This window comes from Micromys minutus, assembly GCF_963924665.1.
Source record: "Micromys minutus genome assembly, chromosome: 4".
NCBI classification, from domain to species: Eukaryota; Metazoa; Chordata; class Mammalia; order Rodentia; family Muridae; genus Micromys; species Micromys minutus.
Window position 1 is genome coordinate 75,218,861 of NC_137973.1, and position 23,497 is coordinate 75,242,357.

Genomic DNA, 23,497 nt, shown 5'->3' on the forward strand with positions numbered 1-23,497 from the left:
GCATTATTACTTCAAGCAAAATACAGGCAATACAGAGCACTACCTGGCTGTGTTTTCTTAACTGCTTCCAGGCACTGGAGAGGTACATTTCCCAGAGCGTGGCTGAAAGCTACACATTTGTACCTGCAAGTAAATATCAGCAACCTATCTGAGGAGAAAAATGTACATCCATGGCTACTGATCTAGAAGCAATTGGTTTTCCAGCAGGATCCTATATTTAATCTAAATTCTGCACCAGCTATATTAAATGTAACAAAGAAATGCAACCCAGAAATTATGCCTGGAGCCAAGTCCATTAAAGGTACTTCGGAATAACTAGAGCCCAAGCACCTTAAAAGCACCAGAAGCTATTTATACCTAAGGGGGGGGGGGACTGTGCATAATCGCAACCACTGCATTAGAGAGGGGAGGGAGGGAAAAAAAATCAGCCAAATTACGCTTGGTTAATTCAGAGTAACAGATCTGCCCCCAAGTGAATTGGAGGCCTTGAATTAATTCTGTTATGACAAATCAAGATAAACGTTCCCCCTAAATTGCATGCGATTTAATTAATTTTTGAGATCCTGGGTTTTTTTTTTTCCTAGCTAATAGTTCACATGCTCCTGTGCTGTCATTGTGCCTGAGTGGGCAGACTTCAAAGTGATATTAAATAACCAACTATTAGATTTACCTAGCACGTCCTATTGGAAAAGTGCCATTTAATTACCTAGCCTGTTCAATTAAAGGGACAGCATTCTCTGAATATAGCAGCTTGCTGTTGATTACCAGGGAAATGAACTCTCTGCCTGGCGGCGTCTCCTTGCCTAACGCGAATCCCCTCCCCAAACACACCCTCCACCACCGGCCACCCTCAAACCCCACGCCCGACCCCGAGCTCAGCTCAGCTCACTGCGGCTGCGGACGCCACGTGAACCGCCTGAGCGGAGCGGAGCGGGGGACACCAGCGCCACCGCGCCGGCTCCTGCCCTGCGCTCGCCCCCTCGCGGCCCCGCACCGTGGACCTGGCACGCCACCCACCCACTCGCCTGCTCCGACCGGAGCCCCACCCGACGACGTCCGAACTTCCTCCTCTGGCGCACTTTCCGCGCCAGTCACCCGGCCCGAAGAAGGGGTAGAGAAAAGCGTGTTGGGGAGAAGAACCGGAGTTTGCAAAGCTACTCGATGGCTCTTGGGTGGAGCCGAGGGGTCCGGAGCCGCGGAAGGGAGGGGGCAGCTGTAAGGTTCCCGACTTCTGGAAGGTGGAGGGGTCAGGCAGACGTGGGCCCCTTTAAGATCCACCCTCCCCCTCCTCTCTACATCCCGCTTCCAGCCTTTCCCTCCCTCTCTTAGAGGCCAATTTTGTTAATTAAATGTTTTGTTTGCGACGAAGCTCTCATTCATTGCGGACACGTCATTCGGAGTAGATCTAAGCCAGAGACCAGATCTCATTAGATAAAGCCCATCAGAACTAAGAAAATGGAGGAGCCACTAATTAAAGCTTTTAATTGTGCAGATTCGCTGCAGCAAGGCCTCGGCTTTATCTGAGATCTTGGAGCAGAGGAGGCAGAAGCCCATCTCTGCCCAATCGACACTTGGCCACGGAGAGGGGGAGGGAATGGGGGTTGAGGATGGGGGGAAAACACCACCCCTCTCCATCCCCCCCCCCAAGCTTTTTAGCCAGATTTTGGTTGTTTAAAAAACAGCCACAAAAGAAAAACCCTCAAAGTCAGACAGTGTAAAAGCCCCTTAATATAAGAGCTGGGTGGTCCCAGCTCGACAAAGGGGTCCACTTCACCTGATGACCAGCAAAGGGGTCACTCAATCCTCAAGCTCTGAAGAACTGAAAGCTCCCCAACAAGTGGATTTGGGGGCGTCTGGGAGAGGGGTATGTGGGAAGAAAAAGACTGCCAGCACATTCTTCATTTCCCACCCTTTGGGTTCCTTAAGTGGCAGAAAACATCATGACATCAGGTATCTGTGGGGCTGGACAGGAAGCTGGGCTTGGCCGGCTCTCCATGATCCACTTGGCACTGAACTAGAAATTTGTCTCTCCCGGGCAGACAAAAGTTTCTCAGAGTAGCATCTCGTTCTAGAGCAAGGCTAATTCCAGTCCACATGTTCAGGGGCAGAAAGAAGCAAGACTCTTAAGATTATCTAAGGGTTAGGGCTGAATGTGTATCCTCTACTAGACCCCCAAGAGAACACCAAAAGAACATTTATTATTTGGCCCCCAAGATTAAGGAAAGAAATGGACTTCATTTTCAGGAAGCCACTTGCCTAAACTTGTACCAGGGGAATCCAAGTGGACCCATCTCCTGTTAATTAGTGGTAATCAGAAGTGAAGATAGGCCTTTTCTCCTTTGAAGACACTTGAAGAGTCGAAACTGCACCATTCACCAAATCTTAACTGCATGGTCAATTTTTCCACTTCAAACCACCATCCTTTCTTAGCACACTTTTTGTCTCCACTTAATTACAATACTGTCAAAGCTCATGGCATTGCTTGGGAAGAGAACCAGAAAGCATTACACCCAAGCTCCCGCTGATTTTCCAACACTTACTTCTAAAAGAACACTTAGCGAAATTAATGCAGCCGTATTAATTTAAAAATAAAAGTCCTCTCCCGCCCATGTTTCTTTCACTTGACTGGCTGTAGATGCCCGCAGAGTGGGTACAGGTTGCATTATCAGAATAACCCAGCCTCATTTTGCTCTGATACCACCGGAGGCAAACACACCCACTGCACTAGGATCCTGGGCAGCGGCAGCCACAGATAACATCAACCGAATCAGGGTTAAACTTTGAATAAAATACCCCATCCACTGATTTTCCAGCTCTGTGAAGACGGAATTGGATTTTCTACTCATCACTGTACAAAGGTTTAGAACATAAACTTAGATAGAAGGAAATAGTTTAAAGCATGCATTTTTTCCTCCAGTGGTACTGGTGTGTGTGTGTGTGTGTGTGGTTTTTTTTTTTTTAATTACTGGATGTTGAAACAGAACACCTCCTAGAAGCATTCATGTGCGTCAGTCTATCAAACCATTTACTCAAATTAAATGTGTAATCCTTCAAATGCCTCCTTTCAAATTAATGAGTTTAAGTAGCTTGAGTTCACCTGAAAAGATCCTATAGGCACCTGACCTCCTGAATTCTTTCCATTAGCTGCCCTGAAGCCGTTTGGAAAAGGCTGCTTACAAGGACATATGACTATACATCGCTTTAAAATGCTAGATTAGCATAATCCTATCCTGTCTTTTGGGGATCAAGGGCAGCGCTACAAATGGCAACAACAACCCAAACCTCAATATGCTTCAAAGAAAAAAAAAACGTAAATTCTCCACCAAGAGCCACACACCAACAGTGAGTATGCCAAGCCTTTCCAGCCAGCCTATGAAGAACACTACCACTAGGTCTCGTTTTTCATTTTATTAATAATAATAATGTTATTATTTACTATAAAAAGCATCACAAGTCTTTAAACCAATGGGTAATCAGTGTTTCTCACAAGGAGCACTGAGAATGAGTCACAGCAGTCTACTTTAAAAAAGTTGAAAAGTGCTTACGTAAATATCATAATTAGCCATCACTAGAGATGAATAATTCCTCACTAACTGCACTTTTATTTTTAAGTAAACCTTTTGTCTCTGAGCGTCTATGGGAGTCCCCGCCTAGCTCAGAGAAAGCACTGAACGTTTTGGACACGCTTACTTTTAACCGGAACCCCAAGCTGAGGCTACACTCAGAATATAATCCAAAGGGTGCTCAACCTTGGACACCTAACCACCAGACCAGAGTTTTTAACCTTAGTTTGGCATTAAGTACTGTAAAATTAACACATGCTTTCTTGAGTCCCTTAAATGCTGCCAACTAGAGAGTTTGTGTTTTTTTAAGTGAAGTCTGTCATGGATTCCCACAGATGTCTGCTTCTTCCTCAAACCCCTGGTAACCCCTGGCCTTGCTCCTGCTGGGCTCACCCATCTGGCTGAAAGGCAGCCAACTTACCTAATGTAGTCATTTCTGCAAAGGATCATGCCGCTCTTGGTGTAACAGGACGTGCCGATGTCGCCCAGCTGCGCCTGGCAGCAGGAGCACTTGAGGCAGCGGCTGTGCCAGTAGCTGTCCATGGCATAGAGCAGAAAGCGGTCCGCAATCTTGCCCCCGCAGCCTGCGCAGCGCTTCCAGGAGAGGGAGCCGGCCGTCACCGGGGGCGGCTGCGAGCTGCTGCCCGGATTCACCATGGTCTGGGGAGAGAGAAAGACAAAACAGGGCGATGCAAAAGTTAGAAGTCGATCGCAGGGCGCCTGAAGCCAGTGCGCTCCCCTCCTCCCTCCCCGGAGTGGCTGCAGGAGAAGCTGCAGCAGGGCCAGGGCGGGAAGGAGGCTGATCGGAGAGAAGGGAAGGAGGGAGCCTCGCCGGCAGCAGCCGCCTGTTTACTTTTCTCAAGCTTTGTTCTGGGGCCACGAGCTGCTCTCAACTTTCCAAAGCGCTCGCCGCTGACAATTTCAGCTCGGGGACTGTCAAAACTCCGAGAGCTAGGCTCGGTGGCGCGCTCCACCCCTCGCGGCGCCTCCTCCTCCTCCTCCCCCCCTCCCAGCGCCCGCCTCCGCCCGCTCCTCCTGCTGCCGCCCGCCTCCAGCAAATGAGGGTCAAACCCACCCACCGCCGCGCCCGGCCCCTCCCCAGCCCCCGCCGAGCCCCGCGAGCCAGCCGACGGCCGCTGGAGGTGGCCGCCCCGCCGCAGCCACGTTCCCTCCCGAGCTCTGCCTTGGGAAGTGAGGCTGCAATTCACAAGTTGCAAATAGTTCGGGGTTTTCGGCAAGGCCGGGGTTGGGGGAGCGGAGGAGGGAGGAGGGGAGAGGAGGAAGGGAAAGGCCGAGGGGGAGATGGAGGTGGTAGGAGGGGAGGCAAGGTGGCGAGGGGGGGGGGTGCCGGGTGTAAAGTTGCGAAACTGGTTTTTCGTATTTTAAACAGCACCTTTCACATGCCATTGTGGTGACCGCCATCTCCCATTATTGTTCCAAATCTCATTTCATTTTGAAGATCAATGAGTGTTTTCAGGACACAGGCAAGGATAATAGATCATTGAACTTTAGGATGCCTGTTAACTTCCAGTACAAACACTCTCCACTTTGGTCTCGCTAATCTGCCCTTGATCAGCAATTTAAATGCGAGAGCTTTGTTCCTCCGAAGGGGGGGGGGCGTATAGATAATATGCGAGGAGGCACTATAGAGGGCACACAAGTTAAATTCAAGCCACTCTTGATGTCACGAAAAACTGCTTTTAAGCATCTCTCTCTCTCTCTCTCTCTCTCTCTCTCTCTCTCTCTCTCTCTCTCTCTCTCTCTCTCTCCTCTCTCTCTCAACTGGGGTATAATGTAGGAATCAATTTATAAAGCTTAGCTTAAACCGATTAATTTGTTGCCTCCAATCCGGAGTCCAATAAAGTCCTGGTGTTTCTCCAGTCACTTATTCTATAAAAAGATCAAGTTATTTACTGCCAATTAAGCAGCTTGTTTTGTCTTTGTCCTCTGTAAGGCGAGAGTGTGGGCCCCCCCCCCCAAGACTCCCAGCTATCTGCTCAAGACATTCAGCTGATACCTCAGAAGGGAGAGGGCGAACTTTGTCCCCAGCCCAACTTCAATGCTGTAAAGAACCGGGGAGAGGGAACGAAAGAAGGACTCCCGGTTCCTTAAATAGGCCGATTTTAAACACATTTCCTCCGAAAGAGTCCCGGAACGTGTGTCCAGTGACCGCACAATAAACCAGAATAAGAACTGCACCAATTAAGCTGTAACAAAACCCTGAGACTCTGGAACCAGGACCGCTCTAAAACCCATTAGCATTGCATTTATCCGAATGCATCATACCTTTATGTAAATTGATTTATCTGATGCATTTACTCGAGGAATTGCTTTTTGTTACAATTTCAGCCCTGACCCAAATGAATCTGCATTTCCTGCCCTAGGTCTTTAAACTGTTCCCCCCCCCCCAACGTTTTAATCGCTCCGAATTCCTTTTTTAAAAGGGAGGGGGAGGGAGGAGATTCCAAGCTGCTCCCCGCCCCCATCTTTAGTGAGAGGTAAATATATATGTATATTTTTTTGAAAAGGAAACATTACACTGAGAAAAGCATCCAGTAACCCCATTAGCTAAAGCTCTTAAGGACAAGCAATACCTTAATGCTGATTAAATCTAAAAGAGATGAATCAAGAGGACTGACCAGAAACTGACTCCCCTGATAACTAAGGACGGGCCCTCATCAAGTTTCATTTAGAGTTGGAAAAAAAAAAAAAGAAAGCTTTTAAGTTAAATAGGCTTATACTCTAGTAATTACATAGCCAAGCAATTTAGGTCCTGGGATAGTCAGTGAAATAGAAAGCAGAGCTGGCAGCTAGAGGCAAAATCTGCCCCCCTTTAACAACGTCTCTGGTGTTTTTTAATGGAGACCAAGGGAGGGACAAACGTAGCGCTGGCCATTTGTAGTACAAAAATGGATGCTTAATTCATGTCTTGATTTTAATTAGGTGATTCACCGGATTTCTCCTGGATTGGAACAAAAGACTTATAAGCCAAGAGGAATTCTTTTTTAAAAGAATCAGCAATGCCGGATCCTGGTCACTTAGAGCTTTTTGGTCCCTGTTTCAAATTGTGTTGGGGGGGGGGAGTCATGACTATCGCCCCCACCCACGCACACACCACTTCTCATCTAAGCAGCCCCTGCCTTTCCTTTAGGAACTGGAACTGCCCCCCCCCCCCAGCCCTCTCCAGGGTCCCCACCAGCCCCGTCTCCAAGAAGAACCCTTTTGTAAGCAAGGAACCGCTACAAAGCTGGCGGCCCCGGGCTGCCCTCCGCTCTGGCTCGCAGGCCGGCCTCGGGTAGTTTCGGACTCACGCATTATCTAAGGCGACGTATTGTTTACTTGCAATTTGGGACGGTCAAGGGAAGGAAGCCAAAGAAAACAGCCCCGGCCCCGATCAGCTCCCCCCTCCCTCCCTCCCTCGTCCCCTCCGGGCCCGCGGCGCCCCCAGCCACCCCCTTACCTGCTTCTCCCCTATATTGCAACACTGCGAGAGGCGGCGGCGGCGGCGAAATGCGAGCGGAGCCGCTCGGCTTCCAGGGCAGGGGCGCCGGGGCTGGCGGAGCTGGAGGGAGGGAGGGAGTTCTCGCAGAGCAGGAAAGGGGAGGAGGGGGCTAAGGGCTGCTTTTTTTTTTTTTTTTTTTAAATCGCGTGGCTCTGGGCCGGGTAGAGGGAGCCCCACGCTAAGTGGCAGGCGGCCCGGAGCAGAAGTGTCAAGTCTCAGCCCGAGGGTCCCGGTCCTCAGCCCCCGGCTGCGCGCGAGGCAGCTGCAGGCGCCCTCGGCCCGGCCCGCGCGGCGCAGCGGCAGCCACTGCTGCAATCGCGGCTGCAAGTTTGGCAATGTGGCTTCACTTTGTACGCGCCCCCGCCCCCGCCGCGCCCGCGCTCCTCCTCCTCCGCCGCCGCCTTCCTCCCGCCCGCCCGCCCGCTCGGGGCCGCCGGCGGCTCGGCCGAGCTCCCCCCCTCCTCCGCCTCCCGCGACCTGCGGCCGGGGAGCGGCGGTGCAGCCTCGGACCCGCGGCCCGTGCGAGGGGCGCACGGAGTGGGGAGCTGCGGGCCGGCCGGGTGCGCTGGACCGATCGGCTGCCCCGCTGCTGCTGCCCGGCTCGGAGGCGGCGGCGCGGGCCTCTAGCCGGCTCGCTCGCTCCTCCGGCGGCGCTTACACATGTGTTACTGACAGAGCAGAATCCCAACTACTCCCCGGCTCTGCCGCCGACGTCAGCGACCCTCAGCCACTGGGCGGCCGGATTGTTCAGGCGGAATAATAAAACCTGCCAATCCGGGGAAGGACAAAGGGTGACTGAAACGAGACTCGGGGGGCGGGGAGCGAGGCGGGCGACTGAACGAGCCGGGCCCGGGAAGGCGGGGGGCCGGGGTCGGGGGACGAGAAGGGACCCGGGTGGCGCTGGGGATGCGGCCAGCGAGCGCGTGCCCAGGCTCCGGACCACACCTGCCTGCCCAGCGCGCGGGGACGCGTGGAGCCCGCCCCCGCAGGGCCTCGGGGATCGCCTTCCCTGCCTCAGAGAACAGACCCTCGGGAAACTTACTTTCCCAGAAATGGGTCTCTTCCTGTTAGGGTAGAGGAATCATTCTGCCGGAGGGAGGTGCAAAAGCGGGCGTTTTGTTTTAATTCTTCGGGTTGCAGATGTCAAAACCTTGGGCAAAGTGGCAAGTAGTTCCTACCTAAGTACTGCCTGCTTAACCCCATCTTGCTCCCATTAACCCCAGTGTAAACTGGAAGGAGCGGGTATTTCATAGATGCTTGTCAGTTGCTGGTGGCTACAGATCAGGTCCTGGTTTTCAGAGATGAAGAAAACTTTATGGGCAAAGCTTTTGCTCACCATTCTGCCTCAGTGTGGAGGATGAGATGCTCGCTGCCTCGTAGCCCCCTAAAGCGATGCCAGCATTGGCCAGACCTGCTAGCCCACAACCCTGAGAAAGGAAGTCTAGTCGTGTCTTGTACAAATCAAGATTTGAGGAACGCTACTTCGAAGCCTCTTTGCAGGGCCAGAGCTCAGCCTAGACCCTTGAACATCAAGTTATTCAACTTTACTCTGCCAAATAGGTTTAATAAATCTCCGATCTGAGGTTAATGTTAGGGTTGATTATTAATAGTAAATTCCAGAGAGTTTTTTTTTTTTTTTTTGGAAATTATCGTGGAAGTGCAAAGCTGTGCTGCTAAGTACCATTAGCTAAAACCAGTCTTGTGGTAGCTGCTTTCATACTGTATCATAACCAGGGCTGCTAAATTGAAGAAAGGAAGTTGAAGAAAAATCGGGCAAAACATCCACAGTCCTAGCAGCTGTGTGCAGAATTTTGGTTCTTTAAACTGCCAAAATTAGGGCAAAGGAATAAATATTGCCCGTGAAACCAGGGAGAGAATGGTTTTAATGCCAGTTAAAAATAATAATTTCTGTATTCTAGCTCCTTGAATTCCTTGCATGGTACAGTTAAACATTTTTATGGGTTTGTATTTAATGTTGTGTTCTTATGATCATTCACCTTGTGCGTGTATTAAAAGATTTTTTATATTAAAACCGATATGATAATAATCAGAATGCCCTATACAGAAAACAGCCACGGGGGAACAGGATGAAAACCGGCCAGCTTAAGAAAGATTTTTTAAAAATACAAATAAATCAAAGCAATAACCTCAAAGGAGGAAAGGATACCATTAAGATATAAGACACTGTAATTCCTGCGTTCATTTTTGACTCCTTACTATTTAAATCAACCAAAACTAGTAATCAGAGATTTTTGCTTTTAAGACCAGTTATATCCGCTTCCCTCTTGAGTCCTGGGATTTCGGGCCCGCCTTGCCCAGCTGGCCCACGATCTTCATGGCTACTGTTGTATGTATTAAAATAGATCATAGGAGAAGATTCCCATACCTGTAAAATCACTTTCTTGCCAAAAAAAAGAAAAAAAAGAAAAGAAAAGAAAATCAAGCCATGTGCTCTTTATTTTTTCTTTTAATTTTTTTTAAAAACAACACATAACATACAGTATCATGGTGAGTGATGGCATTTCCTAAATTATGAACAGTGAAATGAATATTTAATTCTAAAATGAAATGTTATAAATTTAAGCAGAAATGTGCTCAGGGGTTACTGGGTAGGTTTCGTGGAAGGAGGGAGAAGGGAAGCTCAGAAGGCTGGGGCTTTGGACATTTGTCTTTAGGCTTCCTCGGGCCTAAACTTTTAGAGGTTGGTATAAATGTTTTGATTTGAATTGTGTGTGTGGAGTCAGCACACATACTCCAGTAAAGTGGAATAGGTGGGAATATATTACCAGAAATCTTTACTGTGGTTATAAGAATACAAAGGTTGTAGAGGCAAACCTCTTTGAAGGGTAGGAAGGGAATCAATTCCCTGTAATCAAAATTCAGGTGTACTTTAACCACAGCGCCACCTCTCGGTTGTCTTTATTTCTGCATTCTTTACTCTAAGCAGTCCCTTTCTCTTCCAGGTAACACGATCTGTCTGGGTTCTCAAAAATGCCTGACTGAGAGGAAAACCCACATCAGTCTGATTTCAGCCCGATCCTAAACACACAAAAACGATAAACACACACCTGCTCATGAAGAGTACTGAATTGGTGTTTAATGAAAGTGATCAGACAATTACAAAAATACCTCTGAGAAATACTTCTGATGTAAAATTAACTAATTCAGAATTACGTTGCATGGTGTCTGTTGGTTTGGGAAGACCCTGCTGATATTCAGCCAGTTCCCTAAAATGAGACATAAAAATCTGGTACTTTAGTTCTTAAAAAGAAAACCCAAACCATTTCAGGCCTTTTATTAAACATAGGAACCAAATGGATCCTGGATCAAGCCTTCATTTTCCCTACTTGCTCTGAAATTATGTATCTGAGCTCTCTACCTTCTCAACTGAGGTCTGACTCTTGGGCTTTGTACTCGTGTGCGACAGTTTTGCTAAGAATCCGAAGACAGTAGAAACTCCGTCTGTCCTCCTCCGGATGAGGCAGCATCCAAGACAAGCCTCTAGGACAAGCATCCAGCTCTTTGATGAGGGAAAAACGGAACAGCTCGTTGCCTTGAAGGCCAGTGCAAAGCTGGTTTCAGAACGAAGGGTTTTACGGGAATGACTGTCCATCTTTACTCCGACATCGGAGAGGTCCTTAGGACTCCAGAGGTCCAGTAGAGGAGCGGTAGTGAGGAAACTAGTTTAAAACTAAGGTAGGAGACTAGCTGTGGGTTGTGTTTCTCTTGGCTGGGTGTGGGGTACACGGTGCAGTGTACTGGGACCTATAAGAATAGGAGTTAAAACCGAACACATTTTAGTACGTCATCTGCTCATCCTTGCCTGCTGTCCCAGACACTTGGGAGTCGGAGTAAGAAAGACTGCTTGACCCGGGGAATTCATGGCCAATTCAAGACCCCCAAAAGAGGAAAGAAGAGGAAAGAGAAAAGGAAGAAGGGGAAAGCAAAATGGAGGGCTAGGGAATGTAACTCAGTTGGTGGAGTGTTGGCGAAGCAGGAATGAGTCCGTGTCCTGTACCAGGTGAGGTAGCACTCGCCCCGTGGTCCTGCCGCTCAGGAATTCGAGGGAGAATCAGAAACTCGGGGTCATCCTCAGCTGTGTAGAAAGGACAGCTCGAGCCACATGCCATTCTTGTCTCAAAAAAGAACTGTTTTGAAAAAAAGAGAAGGAAGGAGAGGGATGGGGTGAGAACGAAGTGTTTCACTTGATAGAAGGAGGAGTTGCTTTATTCCAACACTTAAAAAACGTCTAAGTGATTATAAGTGGCAAATATCCCACAGAATTATTTAATTATTTGTGCTACTTAGTTTTGGATAGAAAGTTCCAGCCTAACGTGCATTTTATAAGAGAATTAAAACCATAGTGAAGAAATTGATTTTTTTTATTGAAATGAAACAGAACATGGCAGAAGAAAACATGAGCGTAGCCATGTTGAAACAGCTCCGAGACTGTTGTAATTGGAAATATAATTAAAGATGTAACTTGCTTTTAACTTTGCTGTTTTATCAGGGCATTGAAAGTTGGGAAAGGTGATGGGGGAAAGGGACAGGCTTGGGAGTATTTATTTTCTCAGACAAGCAAGACACCTTTAATAGAATGGTTTAAAAAAAAACTTTTTTTCCGTGTGGATTTATAAAGAGAGAAAAACTTTACACCCCAAATCTATTGGTAAATCATCATCTAGGAATATGTCCATCGTGATGATTTCTTTGAAGAAAATTGGTGTCTCCAGACTACATATATAAGTCAGTCAACAATCTCCAAGCACAAGTGACAGTCTGCAAAGCAATCAACAGACGATTTGCCTGACTCTACTGTGTGCTCCTTCAGACCTAAAGCAGCGGTCCTCAACCTTCCTACTGTCCGAACCCCATGTGGTGGTAACCCCAAACCATAAAGTTTTATTTAATTAATAATAGCTACAGAAAAGAGTGTACACAGGAGGCAATGTGTATGTTTGTGAGAAGTCACTACTGAGTACATTAAAATAAAATATTCGGTCAAAAACAGTGATCCTATTTAAAACCAATTAGTGCTCTCCCAAGACAAAGGAAATGACTATTTACTGAAAAAGGAATTAAAACCAAAGAGCAGAACTCATTTTACCTTTTGTTATCTCTGTTTTTGGTAGAAGAAAAGCACGTAATCAGAAATCTTAAGCTATCCGAACCACAACTTCTGTGTCATTTTTAATTATGGTATTGATATAATTAATTTTTTACATTGCAGTTCTGTAATGAAATGTACAATTTTAAATATAATACTGGTTTCTATTTGCCCACTCTAGAAATTGATGAAAATATGAGAATATTTATTCATGGTAATGGATGACTGTTGGAATTAGGGGAATAATCCATAGCTGTCTGTGGACTTGAAAAACATACATTTCTACTCTATATAGCACTATAAATTTTTTTCGAATAAAAAAGAACAACCAGATATGGATTTTTTAAAATAATAAAATTGGATAACTCAATTGACTAAAATGTGTCCCCTCCGTGCAGAGGCACACATTATAACGTCATCACTTATATTTCTCAGCATAAATCAAATTTCATAATAAAATTGTTTTTGATGAATCACCACTTCTTTTCCAGCTTCAAAACACTCTGACAGAGAAGGCAAATTTGTTGATCTCTCTGTATGATAAGAAGTCACTGGGAATAGATTTGAGACTTTCAGTCTAAGGTGATTTTTTTTTTTAAAGGAATTTCCTTTAAAATGAAATATTCAAGTGAAGCCATTCTCAAATTTGGGGGAACGAACCAAAGAATGAAATTGACTTTATTTTCAGCATTTTTACGGAGCCATCTGCTGTGTTCTCTGACAATAAGGCCGGGCAGAGTCATTATTGCACACTACCATGGAAACAGCTCGCTTAAGAAAACGTAAACTTAAACAACAGCACCTTTAAGATATGTTTGTTCAAATCGTAGGGTTTAAACATCCCAACATCGAACCCAGATGTCTCACCCCCATTTTTATTGCTTTTTCTCCTCTGAGATAACCGTCTTCACCGCACTGGAATTCCTGCTTACTGCTGGTGTCCGGTAGTAAATCCTGCACATTATTAGAGTATCTGCCTGTTATCAGTCCAGTCAGGGGGTGAATTATTGACTATAACTCATTACTGGGAAGACTGCTCATGACACTCCACTGAAGTTTTGATAATTTCTAGAAGTCACAATAATTTATGGACGGGGGTTTTGATTGATTTCCCTCCACCTATTTTGTGCCTATCAGTAAATAGGACACATATTGATGGCCTACTTGAAGTACATTAACAATATGGGGGAATTCACAACTTAAGCATTTTTCCCCCACCTCCAGAGAGATTCTATTAACACAGTAACTCTATGAATTTTCTTGTGTTTGGTTTGCTCGTGGGACCCGGGAATTACAGCTCTCTCTGCTCCTGAATGTGCAAACGCGTGGCTCTCATGACGACATAAATGTAGTCCTCGTTTGCGGCTGTCCCGGCCTCTTCTTGGCAGAACCTGAAGGCAGGAGAACAAATACATAGCGAAAGACTTTTGTATCTCCTCAAGTATCCGTATAGCCCACGGGGTAAAAGAGGCTCTAGATCCCACGAATATTAGCTAAGTTGGCTCTTATTTGAAAATCCTGTAATATATGGATATAAAATTCATAGATACTGTTCGGTATGATTACTGTCGCTTTAAAGTTTGTCAGAATATTAGATAACACTCGCCTATGACCACATTTCTATTTTACTTTCATGTTTGTTTTCCTCCTGTCTCATTTTTGCTACATTCTCCAAATTCAATTCTTTCCCCAGCATAAACTCTACTAGACAAATGTTCCCTTTATTCCTTTACTGAGTTTTCATCATTGTGATTTCATTATGGGCTGATTTACTACAACAATTGCCTCCCAGAAAAATAACAATGTTTCCAACTCTTAATATATACTATGGGATAAGGCAAGCAATATAAATAATAATTTCAATTTAACGGTTATTTTCCTAGATGACATTTAAAACATGTCTATGGATCTGGAAATTTCAACTTATGTCCAACTAATATTTTGAGATCTGAAATGAAAAATAATGGCATCACATTTCCAAGAGCAGTCAGGACCAGAGGCGGATTATTTGACTGAATACTTGGTGGGAAGAAAATAATGCTTTCTTCATTTTGTCTTAATTTAGTAGCTTCTAGCAGTCATCTAAACAATCTTAAAATTAAAAGATAATGTTAATGGGAGAGGCTGTTGTCACAGGATAATGGTCCCCTGCTGCTAGATTAACAACAATGCTGGAGCACTCATTGAAAGTAAAGGGGAAACAAAGCAGGGAAATTTATTCTCAAAGCAGGTGTCATGGATCCTATGACACTGTTGTGTTACAGCCACATTGCTTAGTTTTTGCCAAATGCCAGTGGAGAGGGATCATCTTTCCCTCAAGGTGGGAAGTAGCAACAGCATTGCCTCAAGTACATTGTTCTTAGACTAGATGAAATTTCTCCAATGGGGAGGAGGCTTCTGTTTTCTTTAACATATGTGTGTATATATCTCTGTGTGTGGGTGTGGGGAGTACCCTCAAGAGATCCGAAGAGGCCGCTGGATTCCCCTGAAGCTGGAGTTACAGGTGGTTGTGGGCAGCATGGTGTGGGTGCTGGGAATTGATCTTGGGTCCTCTGGAAGAGAAGCGAGAATTCGTAACGTGGGGCCATCTCTCTAGCCTTGGCAGAGCCATACCACTTACCCATTTCAAACGCAAAATGTGCCTTCAAACAGAAGAGGGGGGAGAGCAGCAACAACTACTTGTAGTGTGCAGTTCTTGCTACCCTGCTTTAAGTTTAGGGCAGAAAACACGCAGACAGACAGACAGACAGACAGACAGACACACACACACACACACACACACACACACACACGCACACACGCACGCACGCACGCACGCACGCACGCACGCACGCACGGGGCGGGCAGGGGGGGATGGCTCAATTTCGACCAGCCTTATTGGCTCAGTTGCTGTGCTCTGCCATCTCGCGCCCCACCCCCCCCACTAAACTCCTCTCAGCACCCTAAATCCACCCTCACCTTTAGTTGTTCAGCTACCTTCTCCTTGTTCAACCCCCTAAATCTGCCCTCAGCTTAATTATGATTCTACTATCCTGCTTGCTACCCCAGGCCCAGCCAGGGAAGCAGCCGATGGTCATTTTGCCTGACATCCCACATGGCTGATGGCTCCTTCTTCCCTTAACCTCCCCACCCCCACCCCGCAAGCATAGTGAATCTTACCTCCTCTCCTGCATCTCTTAGCCTCCCTGCGGCCTCTCTCCTTCCACCCAGCAATTGGACCCTGGCATCTTTATTAATCAATCAAGAACCAATTGTGAAACACCCCTTCCAATTACTGGTATCAACTATTCTAGAAACAGTGATAAGCCTCACACCGGCGTCAATGCATTTCTTCCCAGTGAGCATAGAGAGAGGCTCTGTCCCTAGGTGTTAGCCACCATTACCAGCAGTCCCCCTTGGTCCAGTGGCATCTAGATAAAAGCTCCAAGGGCCTAATAAAAGACATGTGATGGAAATCGGAGCTCCAAGCAGCCACTCCAGATTCCATGTCTCTGTCACGGGTGCCCCACAAACCTGTCCTTGGTAGTGGGTCACCCTGATGGAAAGACCCTTAGAAAAGGGGCCTGGAAGTCAGCAGTGTTCAAAGCTGCAGAAGATGGTGTCCTGGCAAGAGGGAAAAAAAAGCCATCATGAGGCCATGCTTGGGGAGGACACATGGGAAGGTCCCGAAGAAAAGCCTTCAGGGGCCAAGGGAGATAGATGTTCCACCAGCAAGTAGCCAGGAAATGGGGACCTTAATCCCACAGCTCTAAGGACAATGTGGCAACAACCAGAGCTTGAGTCCTAGATGAGATGGCATGGCAGATTCAGATGACAGCAGGGCCATCCTCAGACTTCTGACCTACAGAGACACTGCGATTAACAGCTAGGGAGTGTTCTAAGCCACCAGTGATACATAATGTTATCAGAAAACTAAGCCACATTCCTTGAGCAGAAGGTCAAGAAGGTGTTTGTTCCCACCCATCCCTTCTATTTTTCCCCGGAACGTCCACCCAGTCAGCTTCCCTAGCAGAGCCTGAAGCCAAAAGCCTAACTGTGACCAGGGTGTGTATCAGTGAGGACTGGGGGTTATAACACCACGAAGTAACAAAGAGGTATATAGCTATATATAAAAGGATAGGAATTCTTGGAATTAAAGAAAGCAGTCTAGAAAACAGCATGAAGCAGGAGTTGGAGACTTAGTTGGTAAGATTTTCCTTGGCCTCTCAGCAGGAACAGTTGCTTTGAATGGTGCTGCCTCGGGCCACCCATTCTATTCAAAGAGGCCCTGAAGAGACTTCCCCTTGAGTACTGTCAGGTCAGGGCTTTCTACAGACCGGAAAAGGAATGAGACTCTTAGGGTCTCCTAGAGAGAACAAGCCCAGAAGGCATTCTCCTGCTGAGATTGTTCCGGACCAAGGGAGGATAATACCCTAGAAGGAATTATAAACCATTTTAAAGGTGAAAAATGTCAGCCAAGGTGCTCAAATCCTGGCCAGCAGGAAACCCATCAACAACATCCAAAGTATGTCTACAAAAAGACGACGGTCAGCTCGTAGAAGACCTCAGCATGAGTCTGAGGATCGGTGACACAGCATATGGGTAAGTTATGAACCTAAGGATCCAGCTGGATCTCTTTTCCTGGCACCTGACCTAGGTAGAGCAGACAGAAAGGAATGACTACCTACCGTGTTTGAGCCTCGAGATCATGAACTTCTCACCCCCAGCCCTATCATGGTGTCATGCTTTGATTCTGTAAGGATTATAAGTTTTCCTGAGCATTGGGAATGTTATACAGTCAGGGCTGTTATAAGCAAATATTCAAGAAAGTGGGAAAGCCAGCCAGGCAGAAATATGCAATGAAAGATCTGCATCATGTGCTTATATAAGTAAAATCATTGGTTTTTGTCTAAATATTTGTCTCAATGAAGTTCTTAACAATCTTTATTTTTCATTCTGTCCACTCAAGATTTATCTAGCAACTGCTATTTGTCAGCAGCGTTCAAAGTTCTGGCCATACAGCAGCAAAGTGACACTTATAAATTAGATGGTTAACCAGGTATGTATGGTGGTGTGTGGAGGATTAATTTACCCATAGGTGAGATGGTAGAGGTCCTGATGCTAACCGGCTACTGAGAGCTATAGGAAACCAGATTCCTACAGTTCTAAGGGAGAATTCCAGGTAAGAGCATCAGCAAGGAAGAAACCCTGAGGAGCACACGGAACTCCAGTTTGACAGTAGAAGGGGCCCAGATGGCTGTGAGTATAGCAGATACAGCTAAAGGTTAGACATAAGCACATTGGAGGGTTTGGAACCGAGAGATAACATCCCATTGTTTCAAAAGCCTCACCCTGGCTGTCCTATGGAAGATCACAACCCCCGTGGCAAGCAGAGAGACCACTAGGCAGAGAGCTTGCAACAATCATCCAATGGGCCACAGAGACCACAGAAGTGAAGGCTACTCTGGTTCTGGATGTGCTTTGGATGTCTGCAGTGGGCACAGCCACAGAGTGGATTATAGGCTCACAATGAGTTCATTTGCCTTTGGCAGTTTTGTGCTGTTAGGTTTCACAACAATTATGAATTCCCTTCTACTTCCGGGACAGAATCTTTGCACCCTATCTCTTCAACATACACATAAGATTCTCCTTCTCAAAGGCTAAGTGTGCCAGAAATAGCCACAGTACTGCTTTTTCACTCAAATCCATTTTAATTGGGGGGAGGGGACCAAATCAAACCACACAAATAACCAAACAGAAAGAGCCAGCACTGAACCTTTTTATGTCTGCCACCAAGCCAGGCTTCCTTGATAGAGCATCTCACTCTCTTTATCCCAACTTTCTACACGATCTAGATCCAGCTTTACATCCATTCTAAAACTGACAAATCTCTAATCCAAAGTGAAGTGTTTGCTCAAAACCAGTGTCAAAACTGAGGCTTAGAACTCGGAGTTGTGCCTCCAGGTCTGGTAGTGCAAACTTGTGTAATCCCAGTTACAACAGAGCCCCAGGCAGGAGGGGGCTCAACTTCTACTGTGTCTTGGGCATAGTGCAAGTTCAAAGCCAGCCTTGACAGCTTAACAAAACCCTGCCTCAAGACAAAACGTACAGAGAGTTGGGGGCAGCTCAGCAGTAGAGTACTAGCCTGACAAGTTTGAGACATTAAGTTTCAACGTCCAGTAGAAGTTCTGTAAAGCTCTACTGGTTGAGAAAAATCTTCCCTGGTCTACCAGTCAATGGGTAGGTGATCTCTGTCAAATTGTTTTTTGAATCTTTAGCGTCGAACCTTGTGACTCTTAACTGGGGCTTTTCTTTTCTTATTTTCTGTTAGGAATTTGGTAATGCCTGGAAACATATTTGGCCATTCTTACTCACAGGATGGAAGTCATTACTGGCATTAATAAGTAAAGGCCAAAGATGCTACAAAAACACCCCTCAAGGCAGGGGAAGTGAGCTTCAGAGATGGCTCCAAAGTTAAAAGCACTGCCTGCTCTTGCAGAGGACTGGGATAGATTCCCAGCACCCACATGGAGCACCGCAAGTACCAGGGGATCTGGCACCCTCCTGTGGCCGTTGGATGCCACATAGTATATTTACACATATAAAGGCAAATATACATATAAAACAAACAAAAAAAACATATCTAAAGATAATTACTATTATTTCCAAAATGTTCATAGTGCCAAGGTAAAGAATCCTAGCTCTACGCTGTTGTTAAACGTCGACTGTCATAGGAACATGAGTTGTAGAACTCGTGTTAATAATCTTTAATGAACATTTACAAATAAAGATGTTTCTTCAGCCAGAAAATTTTCAGTCTCTTGATTGAGGTAAATTGTATAGCCATGACAGAGAAATTCTATCCACTGTATTCTATGGGAAAAACAAAACAAAACAAAACAAAACTCAATGCATGTAAGTTTTTGAGTTTGAAACTAAAAAACTACAAAACTTGAAAATGAATCCATGAGCAAACAACTGTCTAGAGAAAGAAAACTTCAAGCATCCCATTCTTGTAGGTGGAGAGACAGCTCAGCAGGCAATCACTTGCTACTCTTCCAGAGGATCCAAATTTGGTTTCCAGCACCCATGTTGGGCAGCTCACAACTGTCCATAACTTCAGCTCAGGGAAGATCTGAGGCCCTCCTTGGGCCTCTACAGTTACCCCCTCACATACACACAGCATACACTCATACAAGCACACATGTAAAACTGAATATTATTTTTATTCAAATCATATGTCTTTTCACACCAAAACTGTAAATTTTGTTTGTAGATAAATAAACCCAAAGTCAGATTCTCCTGGGTTCCATGGGGGTTTGGTAGTAGGACTAAAGTCATTATGTCAGAGAGAAATCCCGACACAAGGTTTGACTGAAGTCAGCTGTTGAACTATGCTAAGATTTGAGAAAACTCGGGTGTTGCGGGTGTAGCAATACAAAGCTCTTGTTGAGAACGAAGGTGCACATTCTTGGCAAAAGCCGCTGCTAGGGCAGAGTGAGACAGTGTTACGGTCATGCTGAAGACAGGGCTGCTCATCTTAGAATCTGAGCACAAGGAGATGCTGTTGGGTGGGCTGAGGACATGACCCAGGAAGTGAGCTTGCCATCCAAGCAGGAGCACCTGAATGTGGACCCCAGAAGTGACATAAAAGCCAAGCATGTGCCTTTATAACCCCAGTGCTCCTGTGACAGGATGGAAGGCAGAGACGAGAGAATCCCAGAAGCTCCCAGGCCAGCTGGCCTGGACTCTGCAGGGTCAGTAACAAGAAACACTGAAGCTGAGGGCTAACATCTGAGGTTATTCTCTGACCTTACCATGTGGCCTGGCATGTACGTACCTTCACTCACATGGAAGCAAAAACACATATACAGAAATATTTGTTAAAGCTATTGGAAGACATTGTAACCTGACTAAATTTTTAAAAGATTAACTCTCCTTTGGGGGAAAAAGTTGAATACAAAAAAAAAAAAAAAAAAAGAAAAGTAAAGGTAGAAACCCAACCTACCCTTAGGCTTGGAATTAAAGACTTCATTTTCTAAGCTCCCCTGCCCCCTACCATCCTGTGGACACCGATTAAACTTTATCAAAGGAAATAAAGTCTAAGGGAAATGCGGAGGAAACCTCCTACCTATTACCACAGCTCTTTTGCATCTCTTGCCGGGCCCTCTACGGATGTGGAGTATGGACCCGGTGGTTAATGGTCCATCGGAAGACAAGATGGAGGACAGAAGTCATGCTGTTGGGTGATGTCCTGGATGACCAGACAGACCCGCAAACATAAGCTCCGGGTGTCAGTGCGTGTTGGCAGATCAACACGGGAGAAGCTGTGTTTTCAAATGGATGTGAGCGAGAAATCAACTTATCTCGTTTGAATCTCTGTCGGTTTTTGAATGGAGTTAAAAAACAAAAACAAACAAAAAAAAAAAAACAACGCTGACTGGCCCTAGTGTTTTAGAGGAAAGAGCTGGAGTGAGAAATGAGAGAGGTGATTGCAATGTTCGGCCTGAGGAAAGGCCTGGGGACCAGGTCAGAGCAGGAAGAGGTGAGAGGTGTCAGGCTGTAGACAGACTTTGAAGGTGGTGTTTCTGGCTGGGCGTTGAAGGTGAAGAATGAGAGGAAGGCAATGAGTTTGGGGCTGATCTCTAGATTCTAAGGAGGCGCTGCAAAAGGCCGTTGTTCATTCCTGAAACAGGAAGTTAAAAGGGATGGGCTATAGGGCTAAGTCAAGATTCTATTCATGCCTAAACATAAGGTTGAGATCCCCTTGGTAGCTGCTTAGTCTGTTTTCAAAGTCAGATATAAAAATCTAGACACTGGACTCATGGGAGAGGTCTTAATCATAGAAATAAATTTGACAATATTACTGCCATCAATGAGACGAAACACAGTGAGTTGGGGTAGCCAAGGGTCAATGGCTGAGCCTTGGGTTACCCCAGCTTCAGACGTTATGGAAGGGAGAAACGGCCAGTCTAGTGTCCAAAGGGAAAGCAATAAAATTGGAGGGTGATCGAGACCATGGGGGGACGTACTGAAGAGACATAGTGACACACACAAATGCCTCAAAGAAGGTAGAATGACTGGAAACCAACCATGGGAAGGAAATGTCTGTCAGGCTGCACCTTCTTCGGTTTCATTAGTAAAATACGCCGGGTCCTGTGCTTGCCCCAAGGTGAATCACAACTGGACCCATGGGCTGAGGAAAAGAAGTGTTCCCTCTGCAATGAACAGACCTTGGAGAAAAGGGTGGGTGGAGAAGCTGGCTCAGGGATCTGGCTGGTCGTTGGGTAATAAGGAATATCTACCAAGATCCTTTTTACTGCCACATAAAAATTCCAAACCTCATCACAGCTAGAGCTGGTCTTGGGGCACGTATAGTCAAGGGAGCTGGTTCTGCCTTTTCTGTTTCAGTCGATCTTATGATGAACCAAACGCCCGGCATTTGTATGCTATTAATTATGAAATAATCCCTCTCGTCTTCAAGATGTTCCACACACCAAAGACTTCTAAAACCAAATAAAGATGCTGCCAAGTGAGGAGAGGCATCAGCAGCTTGGATACTTTTCCTCTATAACACTACAGCCACCTGCTTGTCAACCTTGGAAGAGTAAACACAGTTTGATCACACACATAAAAGATCAACCGTTACCACAGAACACATTTTTAAGGGATAATAATGTTATGGGGGGAAAAAAATCCAAAAGAATTCTCCACATGGTTCTTCGAGTTTCTGTGTCAGGTTTTTCATTCTACGGTTAAAGCAAAACAAAACCATTCACTCCCCTTCAGTAAAGTCCCTTAATGTTGACCATTCCATTTTCATTTGTCTCCAGACCAAGACAAGTTTTGGGGATCAGCCTCCCCCCTCTCCTTCTCTCTCTCCCTCCTTCTTTCCCCTGCTTCTACTCCTCCCCCCCCCCTTCCTCTGCTGCTGCTGCCATACATGGAAATCATGCTTATAAAGTGAGTAGGTGACGATGGGAACTACTGAGTAGGCCTGCAACAAACAGTAGCTCAAAGAACAGAGAGGACACTGCGAATCCCACAAGGGGCTCTGGTCCTTCAAGTCCAGTCCGAGAAGAAAGAGTCAAAAGATCAGCCGTATCTGGAGGGCGGGGGCTTGCTCTTTGCATGTGTTGGACCCTAAAGACACAAAGGTGATGTATAGACGGCAGGGGTCAAATTCCAAGGTAACAAGAGGAACTAGGGTTCTTCTGGCTGGTCAGAGTGTAGGCTGGGAATCCCAGGGATCTCCCAGCAAGGTGATGCCAGAGCCCACACTTGTCCCCTGGTTGTCTCCTGCCTCATTACTCGGCTGTCACTCCCTTCTAATTAGGGACATGATGCCTTTCACTGAAGGGTGATTTGCCAGAACACGTGTATGAGGAGCAGCAACAGATTGCCATGCTTAGCTCTGTTTTCCAGACTCACACCAGGGCCTTTCCCTTCTGACCAAAGTCACTGAGGATGGTCACATCGGATTAATTATGTGACAGGCTGTTACCACCTTCCACTCTTGTGAAGTGCTGGTTTGGTCAGGTGTCAAAGGGCTAGGCTTTACAGACACCCAGGAGCTTCACAGCCCCTAAGAGGCCTAACACTGAACAGGCTTCACCAGCCACTGGTTTATGAGTAGGCATGTGACCCCTTTCTGACCAATGAGCTGCAGGAATAGGTCTCCATTTTTTTTTCTTTTTTCTTTTCTTTTTTTTTATCAAAACAAACAAAGTAATGGGGGGTGCGGGGATGCTCCACCTTCTCTCTTTGCCTTGAGATGTAATGTGAGGAAAGATGGCCGGACCTCCTGCCTGCCCCATCTGGCGACCACAAGGAGAGGCAGAGGGATTAGAGAAACAGTAAGAACCAGTCTCTCCGATGCTGCTGCTGCGGCTTGAATTAATCTAAACATGAACTTCCGGTCTCTAATTTCTTGCTGTGTGAGGAGATCAATGCTCGTCTGTTGTTCTAGCCACAGTCAAAGGCACCTTAATTATTATAGAGTGAGACCTGAGCTCCAGGATTTCCCATGATCCCGAGGACGTATTTTGGGCTTTCTGACACCACCACCGCCGCCACCACCACCACTACCACCACCACGGCAGAAAATGCTGTCTGGGATGAAGCGCCTGCCATTAGGCTCTTCCTGTTGCAAAGACCTCCCCGAGGCATGGTCCCACCACGTGCTATCTCTTAGCACTCTTGTTTCTAGAACGCCTATTATTTTTAATGTGGGATTTCGGCCTCGGCCAACCTTTGTTTATACCATTAGGGTTTAACATGCCTCATGTCTCTATTGGACTTCTCTTGTTTCTCCCTGCCTGTGTCAGAAGGCGAGGGACACTCAAA

The 23,497-nt window shown here is 46.2% G+C and overlaps 1 protein-coding gene across 2 annotated transcripts in view; it reads right to left on the reverse strand.

The window, feature by feature from the left end:
• The window catches only part of LMO4 (LIM domain only 4), a 16,715-nt gene extending 9,003 nt beyond the window's left edge, over positions 1 to 7,712 (reverse strand). The window contains exons 1-2 of one of the 2 annotated variants that reach the window (XM_080915555.1): positions 7,024 to 7,712; positions 3,985 to 4,223 (exon numbers count right to left, since the gene is read on the reverse strand). In XM_080915555.1, the coding sequence (XP_080771681.1) occupies positions 3,985 to 4,220 (236 nt within the window). In that variant the 5' untranslated portion in view covers positions 4,221 to 4,223; positions 7,024 to 7,712. Of the gene's footprint in view, positions 1 to 3,984; positions 4,224 to 4,416; positions 4,489 to 7,023 lie in introns of those variants that run through there. The other variant, XM_080915556.1, reaches the window with a different exon arrangement.
• Positions 7,713 to 23,497: the final 15,785 nt, after the last annotated feature.